The sequence below is a fragment of the Apaloderma vittatum genome, unplaced genomic scaffold (genome assembly GCF_000703405.1).
Source record: "Apaloderma vittatum isolate BGI_N311 unplaced genomic scaffold, ASM70340v1 scaffold42268, whole genome shotgun sequence".
NCBI lineage: Eukaryota > Metazoa > Chordata > Aves > Trogoniformes > Trogonidae > Apaloderma > Apaloderma vittatum.
Window position 1 is genome coordinate 1 of NW_009730878.1, and position 15,288 is coordinate 15,288.

Below are 15,288 nucleotides of genomic sequence, written 5' to 3' on the forward strand. Positions count from 1 at the left end.
GAGGGACCTTTGGCACTGGCAGGATTTCTGTAGGAAATCAGATAACGGCCGCGCACAGGTCCCAGGACTGAAGCGCCTTCCACCAGCTGATGGCAAAGCTGCTCGAGCTTTGATAACACGAGCATTTCTTGTAAAGTTCCTGCTCTTTGAACTGCTTTCTCTGGCAGTCAAGTCAGGGAAAGACTGATGAAATTGTGGGAAGGGCTTATATTTATTTCTTTGGTCCTGGTTCTTGGCATAATAGAGAGATGGATATGTAAGTCTGCAAAATGGAATTTTAAATTAAGACTAGAAAAAGGAAGTAGAGGATAAGAGTTAGAACTTCAGCTCTGAAGGTGACCCTGGTTTATTACATCAGACAATTCCATTTCTAAGGAGAGTTTTGTTGAGATGGTAGGACTAATTGGTGAAAAAGATCAGGAATAACCTGTAAAATCAAAACTATAAAGCATTTGATTTTTTAAAAATCTGAGCATCACTACATAGCCAGAAAGCTGTGGGAGTTCCTGGAATTTCTTTAAGAGAATTCTAGCCTCAAAAAAAAGTAATTACTGAGTAGTGGTGTTTGGTCCATCTTAGCTTTTTTCCCCCTCTACTTGCGGAATACTAGGAGTTATCAGAGAGAGGTGTAGGTATTTTACAACTTGAGACATGGAACAGAAAAAGTACATGATCCGCTAAAGCAAGAGGAAGAGACCTGAAACCAAGGGGGATGGTAAATGTTTTTAGTCTTGCCCTCAGAATACTTGTCCGAGCTTTTGGTACAGTGATGCCGCTTGTTCCTCCATTGCACTTCTGCAGATTGAGTGCAGCATTTAGTATTTTGCTGCTGGTTTTTAAGTGATCTGTATCTGGAAGTGGGTTAGTAACTTTCTGTGATAAATACATCTCCTTTAGAGTAATGCAGAGTATTTAGAAACATTAACAGTTTGTCTGTATGGAAAGTAATAGACTTCATCTAGATAGAAATTTATGCTGTGCTCGCTATTGTGCACCATTCTCCTTCAAGGTAGTGGTTGCTCATACTTAGGAATCTACACTGTGCTAGCTGTGTGAGTTTACCCTAGGAGTACAGTTAATGTGCCCTGATGGTGGTTCCTTCCAGCTCAGTGTAAGTTTACAGTGAAGGATGTAAGATGCTGCAAATTCACAGCTTGCATAACACAAATATATAGATAAGTCCACTTTTATAAAGTAAAATCGCAGTGAAATGACAGGCTTTTACATTACTTTTCAAAGTATGCTGTGAGATGCATGATCAGAGTTTCAGAACTTCTCGGAACTCCAATTTAATAATCTGTCCAGTATACTCTGCACTCGTTTTACCAACAACAATAAAAAAAAAAGTAACACATACCCCACCTACCCACCCCTGGGATGAATTTTCCTTTTCTCAGTGGTAGGAATCACAACATACATATATTTCAGCCAGTCTGTGCTTTGTTTTCTAAACATTTAAGTAGTGATTATCACTGTTTGTCAAAAGTATAGTACAGTCAAAATATAATCTCAGCCTTGTGGTAAAATGTATCTGAATGTTACCAAGATTTTCATGCCAAATTGCTGTTTAATAATGTTTTGAGAGATTATCTGCAAAGTTTTAGTGCTTCTTCATGGTTAATTCTAAGAAGAAGAAAAAGACCTATACTGGGTATACAGTTTTAAGTACTTTTTGGAAATCTGGACTTATGTATCTAGACCAAAATATCTAATAATCTGCAGTGCTTGTGATGGTGGTCCTGCCAGAGAGGTTTATGTGACCTGATTCTGCCTTCAGAACCACCTGAGTGATCCAATAAGAGTCAATATATCAAAATATGTTTTCCATTTAGTTGCAATAATTTCTAGCAGTGATTCTCTACAACTTGGAAAAATCTCCAGTTCCAGGTCCCCAAAATTATTGTAATTGTGCTTCTAATGCTCTCACAGATCATCTTTTGTGATAGCCTGAGGCTTAAAAAGTTGCTCCAGCTAAGTATTTCAGATTACTTTATACAATGGTATTCTTTTGCGGTCAGATATGTATTAATACAATGCAAAGAGGTTAAAGAAATTAATATTCAGCAGTGGCTGCTACACAATAAAATTTGACAATCCATAGCTGTTTGTCGTATTGCATGCTGAACACAAAATTATTCATAAAAAAGTGGGATGATAAGAAGAGCTACTTCTAGAAGGAATCAAAATCGAGCTTTCAGCCTGAAGGTTAGCTTTCCCTGCCAGGTGTGATTCCTCCTTTAGACTTCTAGCTTCAGTGAAACTCAAGACTTGATTATTTCTGTTTATATATTTGAGACTCCTCCAAAAATATTTGGAGAAGTCAAACAGGAAAAATGCAAAATATAAGCTCTCTGCGGAACAAAAAAAAATACTGTTTGCAACTAAAAAGTATACAATCTATTTTAAAGGTGCAATAATGTGTTCCAGATGTCACAGTGTGTGGCTATAGGAGACAAAATATGTGCTCCAGAAAGTTTTATACTGGTTCAGCAGCTGACTTCACATGTGCTGTGAGGAAGAGAAGGCAAAAGTACTATTAGCACTGAGGAGTGTTCAACTTCAGCTTGACTAAGTGTGTCTTTTACTACTGAATATATTAACAGTACCTGTTTTTTTTCAGAAATAAATTCTTTAATTTTCTTGGCAGCTTGAGGGTGAAATGGCATAAGACCAGTTTTGTAATTCATTATACTGGTTCTGCTTAGAGGATTGTTAAGAGTGTAAATTGTGGATCAGGAAAGCACATAAGAAAAAACCCCTATTTTTTGTGGTTACGTCATTGGGACAACCATTTAAGTGTGGCTAGTAGTGACTGTCATTCAGTTCTTTCAAGATTATGGTTTGGGGTTTTTTTAAAAAATAAAATAATTTCCTGGAAGCCAAAGGTTCTTGCCACATGTCCTCAGAGCACAGCTGAATGATTAGTGTCTCACTTTCTGGTAATTTTTATTGTATTAATTCCAATTAGTTGTCCTGTTCTGCTTCAATATGCTTATTTTTTTCAGATACTTAGTATACAGGGTGGAAGACGAAGGATGTTGCACACTGGACATATAAAATACAGTTAATAAAGGAGATAATAGTGTGAGCACTTTTTAATATAAAGTCACATGGAAGTTCTAGGCAGCATGGATATACAGAGGAGTCTAGACACACATGTGAGTTCATGGAATATGGAATTGTAGAAGGTGCACGTAGACAACACAGTCAAAACCTCTGGGCTAGTGATACTGTCTTCATACAACGTAAAGAAGGCTTGAGGTTCAGTTTTCTAGTAGAGTGAAGAAGTCAGTGTGCAGTGAATGAAAACCAAAAAAAATTAATTTTATGCATGATAAACTGCATTTACAGTGTATTTCAGGTAAGATGGGATCGATACCCTAATTCTTTTGTTGACTTAAAACTCCCATCAGGTGCAGAGTGGCATCACAGCAGTGCCGTCTTTTACAGCACAATCAGTCAAGACCCCTCACACACAGCAGGACATGTCATTTTAATAAACTACATGCAGTTTGAGTCCTTGACTGGAAAGAAGATTAATGATTCTGAGAGGGCATGAGGGTGTAGCCCTGTAGGTAAGGCTGAAACATGCTGCTGAGCCTCATTCTTTTAAACAGTCCCACTTCCCTTCCTTTAGTTGCTAAGAAGGAATTGAAGCCCCCTCACACAAGCAGCAGCACCTCAGGCAATATGGTCAACATAATAACTCACAGCTATTGCTCCATTACCTGAAAACTTTGAAAACCAGCTATTATTTAAAAGGAATCTTCAGGCTACTCTCTACCAATGTACTGCTCACAGCATGTAAGGCCTAGAATTATCTCCCTTACTAGAGTACAAAATTAAAACATAAGTATCAATTCTCTCTGGGATCGAATGCTGCAGCTATTCTGCCCTCTGTCTCTGTAGACATGGGTAGCTTTTGTCTAGTAAAGACACTTTTTAATGAAGTGGCTGCTATTTATTTCTCACTATGTTTGTACCATTCACTGAATCTCATCTAGCATCTATAGTAAATACCCAGCACATACCTCATTTTTGATCCCATAAGGACTTGCTCTGTGATTTCATTATATACCAATCTTAGTCCTGTTGAGCTAAAACATGTTTGGAACTTCTGGAACGTGCTGAACTTCATCTCGCTTCTGAAGAAAACGTGTCTGTGATTCATGCTCTAGATTGGGACTTAGAAAATTAGAGGTTAATTCTTTTTGTTGTGTTTCAGACACAGAGGTATAAATGCTCTAGATTGGGACTTAGAAAACTAGAGGTTCAATCTTTTTGTTGTGTTTCAGATGCAGGGGTATAAATAATTTATACCTCTCTGTTCCTAAAAGCCTGTAATTTGTAAAAATGTGGGGGGGAAAGTGTGTTCGTAGATGACAAAGCCATCATCAGAAGTTGCTCAAATACGCTCTTGATAGACAATACACGAGAAGGATTTGTAAATCGGAATCCTCTCCTTCGCAGAATCACAGAATGGCATAGGCTGGAAGGGACCTTAGAGATCAGAGCACTAAATATCCTGGACATAGTGGAATAAAACATTTTGAAGACAGTTGTTCAATCTATGGAAATAGAAGAGTTCGCTGTTTGTACCATTTCAGCCTAGACCACATGGATCCAACTGTGTATAACTGAATCTTTTTCAGTTCCAGAAGTACTTGGAACCAAATCACTGTGTACAAATGGGATTAGATAAACAACAAATATGTATACATTCTTCCCCCCTCCTTTCTTTTTTTTTTTTGATCTCCAGTAGCATTTTGGATGGTATGATTTTTTTTTTAGTTGTTTAAAGTTTTAGTTGTTTAAAGTTGGGATCATAGAACAGCTTTCTTTTGCTCTCAAGAAGCTATTCTAGAGGCCAATTTGGGTATGATCAGTCTTGATCTGAAATTACAGAATATTAGTTCCTATGGCACTTTGGGAAGGCAAACTAATCTTATTTTTTTCAGAAATTCTAGACCGTCTGTGAAAGTTTCAGATGCCTTTATAAAACAAGTGAGTTTTCTAAGTTACAGGTGCTGATATTGATTGAACAAAGCTCCTGCTTCACATCAATTTCTACTAGTTGCTTGCTCTTAAATAATTTGCCTTTTTAGGACTTTTTAATATATACTCCCAGCACATTGCTAGTATAACAAGGGGAGAAAAGGAGGTTTGGGTTGTCATCAGGAATAAGAGATGCATAACAGCCCCTGTGGCTATACGAGAATTGCAGCTTCTACAATACCAAAAAAAACCCTGCCCTGGCCAGCAGAGAGTACAATAGTTTGGATTGCTAGAAACACAGATCTGCAAGCAAAATGTTCTGTCTCCATAATGGAGAAGGCACAGGTTACTTAAATGACAGTTGTGCTTTAAGCTACAGCACAGTGCTGCTAAATGCAAGATATGATGGACAAAGCAGTTCTCAGAAGAAGGAAGAAGAGAAAACAACACAGATTAGAGTGATCCCAGGGCCATTTGAGCTGGCTTTACTTGGCAGCCTTATAAAATCTGAAGAAAGTGTGTGGCTGTTTCCACTACTGGTGGAGTATATTGCACTTAATATTTTTCATAGCTCTCCTCCTGCTTTTGCTGTGAAACCAGGATTTACGCTAATGAGGAATATTCGTCTGTTCAGTCTTTTTTTCCCTCTTTAGCTTCATTTTGCATGATTTCTTTTTCAACTAAAGGTAATTAAAAGTTCACACAGCTCTTTCTTTTTTTGTTTTTTTTTGAGAAAATTTCACAAAATAAAATGTTGAGTTTGTTTTATCATTCCAAACGAACCACTTCCAAGATCTCCATGACATGAAAATACTAGAATAAAATGAAATGGAGTGCAGAAAGGCACAGGGGATATACACATAAAAAGTCAACAGAAAAGAAGCTTGAAAAAATTTATTTAAGGCTATCATTTAATATCCTTAAAGCTTAGCCTTTTTATAACAAAGGTTTTAAGAGGGATATTCACTTCTCAGGCATTTTTAACTGCCAGCCCCTTACAAAGAACACATATAATTGGTGGTTGAATCCTTTGTGTGTAGAAGTTAACTTTTTAGAAAAATAACTTTATCATTAAATATAAATGGAGTTACTTTAGTCCTAATAAATGGAAAATTTGACAGTTCAACCTTTCATAGTCTTAAAGCTGTTAAGATAACCATCTGTTAAATAATAGGGTTTCCATATATAAACCTTTGGCGACACTAAACTATAGTACAATTATTTTCTGGCATGCAAGGTGACATAGCTTTGTTACACCTAATGTAAATGACATAATACAGATTTCAGAATCTTTTAATAACTGGCAGTTGATGCAATGAAGATCTTCATTCATCCCATTTTTATTCTGCATTTTTACTGATATTCTCCCAAAAGGTCCCTGGAAAAAAAAAGGCAGCGGCAATGAGGGCATATTATAAGTCTCCCAAGATTTATGAAAGATGTGTTGAACATATTTTTTTCTGTTTAACAGTTAGCAGGATTAGCTCCACAGACCCCTCAATGCCTCTCTAATCACAGATTGAAAATGCTTCCTAGAGAAAACGTTTTTTAATAATTTCTTATAGATTATTTTCCTAAATTGTTTGTTTCAATGGTGAACTATAACCAAACACAAAACTACTAAAATGTTAATAAAATCTGTATTTTAACTATGGCTTCTAAATTTTTGAGACAATATTGGTTGTTTCAGATTTCCAAGATCACCTAGTTGTTTTGGGTGCTTCAGCAGTTCGAAGACTCGAAGTAATTAATTTTTACAGATTTGCCATCCAACATTTTGGAAACCCTGGCATCTCACATGTGCCTCAAGTTAGCATTTTATTATTTTTGAAATGTTTTGCTAATGTTAACAAATAATTCTTAAATACTAACCTGTTCATAAAGCTCATAGAAAATGCTTTGCCAACAGCATTTGCCTATATACAGGGAAGCTAAAGCAGGGTTCTTAAGTAATTAGCTATCAGGAATTTGGATTACAGTACCCTATTACCTAGTGAGAAGCCACTATTTAAGGCAGTGTTTTATATCATAGTCTTTAAAGAATAATCATTGTGGTGTAAATTTACCAAAAACATTTTCTGATTTTACAATGCCCATGCAAAGGAGACTTTTGTTTTTCCATAAACAATATGACCTTACTTCTGGGAACATTCAGTGGCAAAACTCCCCTCAAGTTAAATAGGAAACTATTAAATAGGTTCACCACTGATGAAAAATACATATTATATTTGGAATGAGTTCTGTTTAGTGTCTTCAGCACTGTCTGTAACAAAATTTGTAACAGTTACAGATATGTCCATAGTTAAAAAACCCCCTAGAAGTATTTTCCCTCTGTCTGACAAATACATTTAAAAGCCCAGTACATCGAGAATAACAGAATCAAAATTCAGGCACCTTTGGGTGACTTTTGTGTTAATCAGCCATTTCAGAAACTCTTTGGCAGCAATGTCATCAAGGACTTTGTTGATATCACTCGTGAAAGTGCCATCTGCATGTCTTCGGCCCAATTCTTCAGCCACAAGGGCTTTTTCTGGGAAGCTTCAAAGGGAAGAAATTATCAAACAACTTATAGATCAAAATAAACAAACAATTTAAAAGGGTCTCATTACGGGATTGTAATACACTCCTGGGATTTTAAGGGGTTAAGGGTGGGGCCTGATGTTATGGCTCAGTATAGCACGGTCCGTAATCAGAACATCTTTTGATGCCTTGTTTTCACAATAGAAGAAAACACGAAGTCTCCCTTTACCAGATAGGGCTGTTCCTTCAGGTGAGTTTAAATTCCTCTCTAGTGATTTTGAAAAGCCATATATGCAAAACCATCTGTCTATATTGTCTATGCCAAGTATACTAGACATCAATAAAACTCACAGTAGATTTACTTAGAACTATTATTTAAGAAATATCACTACTAAAACTTTTTAGTCAAATGTTCATATATTTTTTTCTGTTTTAATTGGTCTTAAGTCCTACTTAAATACTTAAAATTATACTGCAGAGGTACTTAGATATTAAGAGCAGTAACTTTTTTGTGGAGGTTAAAATAACTATATTATAACACCTGTATAAAATTTATTTGCTTTTCTTTCATTGTATTTCTTTCATTTGTATTTGGAATCAGATCATGATTCTTGCTCTATCCCTTTTTTGACTGCTGGAAAACCATTATGCCAAGAGCCTGATTTAGAAAACTTGCCTCTCTTGTTTCATTCCGTGAAACACAGGAAGATTTTAATGGCTTCCATTACGGTGGGCTGATCCTGAAGCACACTGTGCTCTGGGACCAGTGACAGGTGGACTGGTTCTTTTCATGCCATAATTTCAGGGAAGGCTATATACAAGTTTGACGGCCAAAAATAGTAAATACTGGAAAGAAGAAGGGTCATCTATATTTAATTGTCCATCTAGGTTTCTAAGCTTGGTTCATCATGTTTATTTCCTACAGGTACTGAAATGCCCTATTTCTGCTCATGAAAATAAAACCTGTCAGAAAACCAACTGCAAATCGGAATATCACCATGAAGTGGCACTAGCCTTTCCCATTTCTATATAGCTGACCTCATTTATTTAACTATTTTTTTCAGGAAATTGTCATTATTTACAAAATTTACTTTTAGCTATTTAGTTTTCCTTGACTACAACACACAACCTTGTCTTACAGATTGTATTTTTTATTATTATTATTATTTATTATTTTTATATAGTATGAGAGACTTACATAGTACTTTACAGCTGGTAGAATATATAATCAGAGAATAAACTGACATACCTGCCCCAAAGGGCTTACAGTCTAAAGGCACAAATAAGTACAGAGCAGTTAAAGGTTGAGGAGTGGCATGTGCATGGTGGAAGTCCTAGCCATGCAGAGTTGGAAATAGATGAGATAGAAGGTGCCTCCAGAAGTTTGAAGGTAATGCCATTCTAAGTGTAAGACTATTGTAAAAAGGATGTAAAGTCATGAATGAGTACATGAAGTGAACAGGATCGAGGAATCTCTGATGAGTATGTGGAGAACAAGATATTAATAAAAGAAATTAGAGCCATAGGTAGGTCAAAGCTGTGGAGCACTGCATCCAGGACATAGTGAGTCATAGCAAAAGGTATAGAGGTGTCTGAAAAAAGGAAGATAAGTCATAGTTGTAGGAAATTGTAGTTATTTTGGCAGCAGCATCTTGGGGAGACTTTGTGGAACATGGGAAGAGGAAAAGAAGTCATCAGTTACTGCTGGGAATCATCACCAGCGCATGCGATACAGCTGATGACATTAGTAAAAATTTAATCTTGGAAATACCGCACGGGAAAAGATTGACTGTAAAAGACTAACAAAGAGAATGTAATTTGACACTGACACTGATAAATTATCTTGATAGTTAAAGAGACTGTAAGCAATGTTATGTGAAGGGGGAAAGCTAGTAGTTAGAGGAAAGTTTGGTTTAGTTTTAGGTATGTTTACCTTAAGTATAACTTGACCTTTTAGAGTGTAACAGCATAATGGACAGACTTGTTTTAATTTGTATTTGAACTTAATAATTTAAGGTGGTAGTGTAACACCCACAGAATATCTCCCGTTACAAAAGAAAAACTTGAAGTACAGCAAGAATGATCAAAAACACATCAAGGTTTCATCAGACTTGATTTCTAACCCCCAAAGCAAGGAAAATTTAATAATAGGAATGGATGGATTCTTACTCTCTTCTTCCTCGTCCATTCACTAACCAAGCAATGAATTCTTTGGCAGCTTGACCTTCCAAATAAGAGGTGATATCACTGGTGTAAGTGCCTTCAGCATGTCTCTCAAATTCAGCGTGACGCTTGGAGATTGCATTGCTGAAAGAAGAGCAATACTGTAGGAGCAGACTGTACAAGGACTTTTAAAAAAATTTTTATTGTTTTATATTTCCTACCCACAAGACTAGTGCTTCTTACTAGATAAGTGGTTTGGGTTTTCTACCGCTCTTTAAACTATTCTTGATTCTTTTTTCTTGATACCTTTCAGTTCTGAAGGCATTATCTATGCTATGCAATACAGCTTTGTGCAGAACTGTATTTGCCTGAACTAGTTCTGAATAAATCTAATCAGGTGCTGAAAGCAATTATAGCTGCACTGGAATGGTCTTCTGCTAGATTAATTAGCTATGATCAAACTGTATTGTATTATACAGACATACTTTGTGTTACCTCTTGTATTAACCTAAAAAATCCCATTCTGCTGCTTGTCCTACCTTCATACTCATTACTTCTTAGTTAAACTTACTTGCTTTTGAATTTACATTTTGAATTGTTTTGTGAACACCCTTTTAATCATCATTCTTACCAAGTGATAATTTGGAAACAATCTCAAGCCTGATCACCTGAAGCTTAGTAAAGACAATTGCCTTCTCCCTCTCTCTACCTCATTTTGCTTGTTTCTCTGAAATAGCACAAAATTATGTCACACTAGCTTTTAGGAAGGCAAGCTGCTCAGAGAAGTAGACATATTATAGAATATTTTCCACTTATGAGTTCCCTAGGACTTCTATTTCAGCATTTGCAAATTTCTGCCCAATTTTCAAGGCCTCTAGCTTTTTCTATTATTTTTTATCTTTTTGGGATTTCACCATTCTTTCTCATTTTGTACCATCTGCACATTTCATCAGCGTGCTAACTAGAGTTGTTGGGAACATTTCTAATGAAACATTAATTTTGTTGAGATATGCCGTTTCATTGAAGCTGAAACATTATTACAGATTTGTTACTGATATTGACAGTATTTTGAAGGGAAGGATCTTTGTGATCTGTGCTTCCTCTTCAGAATTTCTGACAAAAGAAGTTTTGCAAAAACTGATTGAGTTTATATTTCTTTCGAATTTTCAATCCGCTCAACCCTCTCCTGAAAACATTGTTAGGAAACAAAATTCTGGCCTCCAGCAGGTCTTATGTTCTCCTTACTGGTAATGAGCAGTTTATATAATTTGGGACGGAGTGCTTAGGGCTGGGCATTGCATCCTGTTTTATCAACTCTCTGCAAATCGCTGCCTGGCCATTTTCCTTTCATTAGTCTTCTCACTGGTTTTCTTTTCATCAACATGATTTTTTTTTCTTCAGTCTTTTTCTATACCAAGTTTTTTTTTTTAATCTAATTTTCTACTCTCCGTTATTACCGGAAATGCACCTTCCTGAAATCTGTTCTCACCCTGTTGTATTTCTTGAAGCCACTGCACATAGCTATAGAACACAAGTACAGGAATAAATAACATAGAGACATTTCCTCTTTCCTTGTAAAAAGAAAGTTCAAGATAATTTCTTTTGATACCTATTTCTTGGATTATTGTAATGTTGTAAAGAATTCTAGTTGTTTCTTCTGTGTTTAACAGAAAATGAGCTCAAACTGGTTTTGAGTAACAGGTTGTGGCAACTAGAATACCTTGAGAGCTGGTCCGGTAATTTGTCATTTTCTTTGTCCTCCTGTCCTTGTTGGCTGTAGTGGAATTCCACAATCATTAGACCATTATTACCATTACATTGCAAAGCATGCACGAGCTGATAAGATTTTACTGGTTATTATTTAAATATTATGATAAACAACTATGACTGATAGATGAATATTACAAATACTTCCAGGCTTATGAATTTAAATTAAGACTTTATACTTTAAATGTCCCAGACCTTTACATGATATTTACATATTTAATTCCTCTGGAACTTAATTCATCCCATGAAACAATCTGTCACAAGGAGGCTGAGATAATCTTTATCAATGACATATTGGGTAATATACTGATACTACGCTTGACTCATCCACAGCCTTTTGACTGATTTTGTATATATTCTCTATTTCTAATAAAATATTAACATTATATAAAAATTTTTCTCAAGTACTTTACTTATCTGAGGGTTATACATGGTCTGTGATGGGAAGCTGAAATAAAAAAAATGAATTCATCTAGATTTTTGGCTGTTTCCATCTGTGAAGATCTGTATCAATGTGACCAAAATACCTACCCATTTCTTTTAGTGCTCATTAACCATTGCACAAAGTCCTGAGCTCGTCTAGTGTCCAAATACTTGCTGTAATCACTGGTGAATGTGCCTTGTGAGTGACGTTTCACTTCATTCATCTGTCTGGATTCATCTAAGGGCTCAGACTGGGAAGCTTTGAATGATCTGTGAAAAGTTTAGAACTTGTTAATTGGCAATGGTTATAGCACATTCCCCAGGTGCATTGACTTTTAAAAATACTATTATACTCTCACAAAGTGAGAGCAAGTGGTGTAGTGATCACTATCTAGCTACTGAAATGAACCAGCGTAGCAGATTGGATACTGTGCAATTACAAGGTCTTCTTGGATAACTACGGTAGCTATTGTTCGTAACACAGAAAACTTCTGTGCTATGTTTTGCAACATTAATAACTTTTGCCAATTTCAATGGTAGACTAAGTGCTGTGTAACAGGCTATAGGGAACTATCTTTAAGTCATAGCATGTTTTGCTTCAAACTATAAGAAAACAAAGTTCAGGCCGAGTGTTTCTAGGTGTTTGAGCTAAAGCATTTACCTTGATTTTTCCTCCGTGTCCTGAAGAGGGTTTTGCCAGCTGCCTTGAACTATCATTAAAAGGAGTCCAGCAACAAAATAAGCACTTTTGATTTTCATTGCCTGTCAAAACAGAAATAAGGCAACAAAGAAAAATGTAATCATCTTTACATATATCTTAATAAGTTACACTGAAAACAGACATCCTTAGCAATGATCTAAATTTGAAGATACTGCAACCCTATGAGGATGGGGTCCATGTCCAGTGGATGGAGACTACTGCCTTGGGTAGGCATTCAGAGAACAGAGCCCCTACTTCAGTCTTTAGGCTCTAGTCTCTATTCTAGAATGCAAGGTGAGCTGAGAGTAATTGCACCCTCACTTTCATTGGTAATACGAGGATGAAAGTCTGTGTCTCCTTTGCCCCGTGTTCTGCGGACGGCAAGCATTAGATGTGTTTCGCTAATATTGTTTTATTGCAAAACTAGGGTGTTAGTGAGACTTTTATTTTTTTCCCCCCAGCTCATTCACTAGAGAAAAAACAAAGCAAATCATTGTCAGGAATACTGTCGCAGTAGCAGCTCCCCAGTTTTAACTTAAGGCCCTCCACCCTCCTTTTAAAAGTATTTTTTTTTTTTGACATAACAGATATTGCAGCAGCAGGCCTCTGGACTTAGAAATGACTTATTAATAGGTGTGACTCTGTAGAAAAAAACCCCCAACAAAACAAATACCAAGCCACACACTGGCTCGTGTTCAATCCATGATGTGGTATGTCATGTTCTGACTGTTGCATGCTGACATAACACTTTATTTCATCTTAAGAGCTTCTATTACGAGGCTACATGGGATATACAGGATATGGGGTATAGCATAGAATCCTAGAATGTTAGGGGTTGGAAGGGACTTTGAAAGATCATCTGGTCCAACCCCCCTGCCTCATATTAATGGTAATAAACCAAAGCAGAGAATGTTGCGTCCCAGATGCAAGTCTTACTGTTAGAAGTCATTCTGTTGGCTTCAACCATGTGACTGAAATGGCCACATTGTTATACGTGTCTTCATCTTCATCACACGCACTGCAATAACTCAGCCAATCTCACTGACTCCACTGTGAGATTATTCAATATAAATTAGTGTTATAGTCTGTACAAATGCTTTTGTGATTCCCTTACTTGTGTTAGTGACTGATGAACTGATGAAAGTAGTACAGTTATAACTTTAGTGAATTGGAGATTAGGCATTGGGAATAAGGCATTCTCTAATCTCCTAGTTATGTGTGCTACAGTTTTCATTATTTAATGTAGTATTATTATATGACACATGATCCCCTATAGGAAAACTGTTGAACAAGGAAATACTACTCATTTTAGGTTCACAAAACCCTGCGCAAAAGAGTCTATGAGCAGCTAATAGCTAATAAACTCAAAAGTGCTTTGCATAAATAGGAAATGAAAGGAAATCTACTTACAAAATCAACTAGTATATATTGGGATTTTTTAAATTATTTTGAATAACTTAAATTTATAGAAAGCGTATAGGAAAGGGAATGAATTTAAAATTTGGTTAGGTACTTTTGACTTTGACAAAGAAATTGAATATGCTATTAATTCATTAAATGCTCATTCACTGAATCATGAATACTAAATGCTCATTCATTCTAACTTTAAAATCAGTATGGACCACAATCTTAATCTGATGTAAAGCAACAGAAATTGCAATGAGTTCACATCAGCAAAATGTCACTGGAAATAATTTCCTCATGTACTTGGACTGATGCCTGTGTATTTGAAAGAGCCCTTCTGCCATCCATGACACTTTCCTATGGAAGTTTATGTTACAGTCTGAAAAACAAAGGGAGAGAGGAAGGATGAGTGCATTGAAGTAAGAACCAACCAAAAAACATCCTCCTCACTAGATGTAGGCTGCACTGAAATCCTCTGGCTCCACTGGCGGAGTTATATTACTGAAATTCAACTATTTATAAAATAAGGCAGTCTAAGTGAAAATGTATCTATTCTGTACTGTATTTCCTTGTTACAATAGGATGAATTTAAATATCTTGTGGGCTGGAGGTAGCCATAAGAACGTTATGAAGGAATGATGTGTCGAGAAGGCGCAGATTACTCTGACTTGAGGTTTAGATTTGGCTCTGCACTGAGCAGTGCAATGAGGGGCCATGTGAACATCTCTGAAAAAGTAAACTCCTGCATCAAAAAACCTTCCTGCTGTAGGACTTCTACTCTGCCCCAGCAGTCTGCCCAGCCTCTGAGTAGGTTTTTTATTAAATCTGATTTTTCCATCTATTATAAAATAACTTAAGAGATGCAAGGCCTGACTGTTGGCAGGCATATGACCTACGGTCAGGAGGGACATACTGCTTCTGGTACTTTGTGAGGCCTAATTTTTAAGAGAATCTTGATGTATAATACAAAAGTTTTACTAGAATGCAATCAAAATCTTAGTAAAATCTTAATCAAACCCAGGAAAATAAAGTGATAAATATAAGATTGTCTGGGAGCCTGTATTATTAAGCAATGAAGTCAATTTCCCCCTCTCAAGCAGAAGCTGCTGCCGGCGTTCCTCATTTTTTGTCGGTGTGAATGGAGACCTTTCTGCCTTCTGTGTTGTCCCAGTTCACGGGATTTGATTCCTGCACTTGCACATATCCTGCTCTAGTACCAACAAATACCTTAGTGACCGTGTACTCACTTCTGTTATAACCGTATTTGTAGTATTATAGACTTCTAAGTGCTTCACGCGCAGCTGAAATTTGGTGGT

The 15,288-nt window shown here is 36.4% G+C and overlaps 1 protein-coding gene across 1 annotated transcript; it reads right to left on the reverse strand.

The window, feature by feature from the left end:
- Window positions 1-5,874: 5,874 nt before the first annotated feature.
- GCG (glucagon) lies at window positions 5,875-12,630 on the reverse strand. The gene is made up of 6 exons (XM_009874950.1): window positions 12,530-12,630; window positions 11,977-12,138; window positions 11,399-11,452; window positions 9,685-9,822; window positions 7,390-7,533; window positions 5,875-6,373 (listed from the first exon to the last, which is right to left on the reverse strand). The coding sequence occupies exons 1-6, from the start codon at window positions 12,625-12,627 to the stop codon at window positions 6,349-6,351; spliced, it is 621 nt and encodes a 206-aa protein (XP_009873252.1). The 5' UTR covers window positions 12,628-12,630; the 3' UTR covers window positions 5,875-6,348.
- Between the last annotated feature and the right edge of the window lie 2,658 nt (window positions 12,631-15,288).

Bases quoted from the DNA above. Each gene is read 5' to 3' on its own strand.
- GCG (XM_009874950.1), bottom strand. From the start codon at position 12,627: ATGAAAATCAAAAGTGCTTATTTTGTTGCTGGACTCCTTTTAATGATA. The intron at 7,534-9,684 runs GTAAGAATCCAT...TTCCCTTTGAAG, and splicing joins AATGGACGAGGAAGAAGAGA to CTTCCCAGAAAAAGCCCTTG. The intron at 6,374-7,389 runs GTGCCTGAATTT...TTTTTTTTCCAG, and splicing joins AACACAAAAGTCACCCAAAG to GGACCTTTTGGGAGAATATC.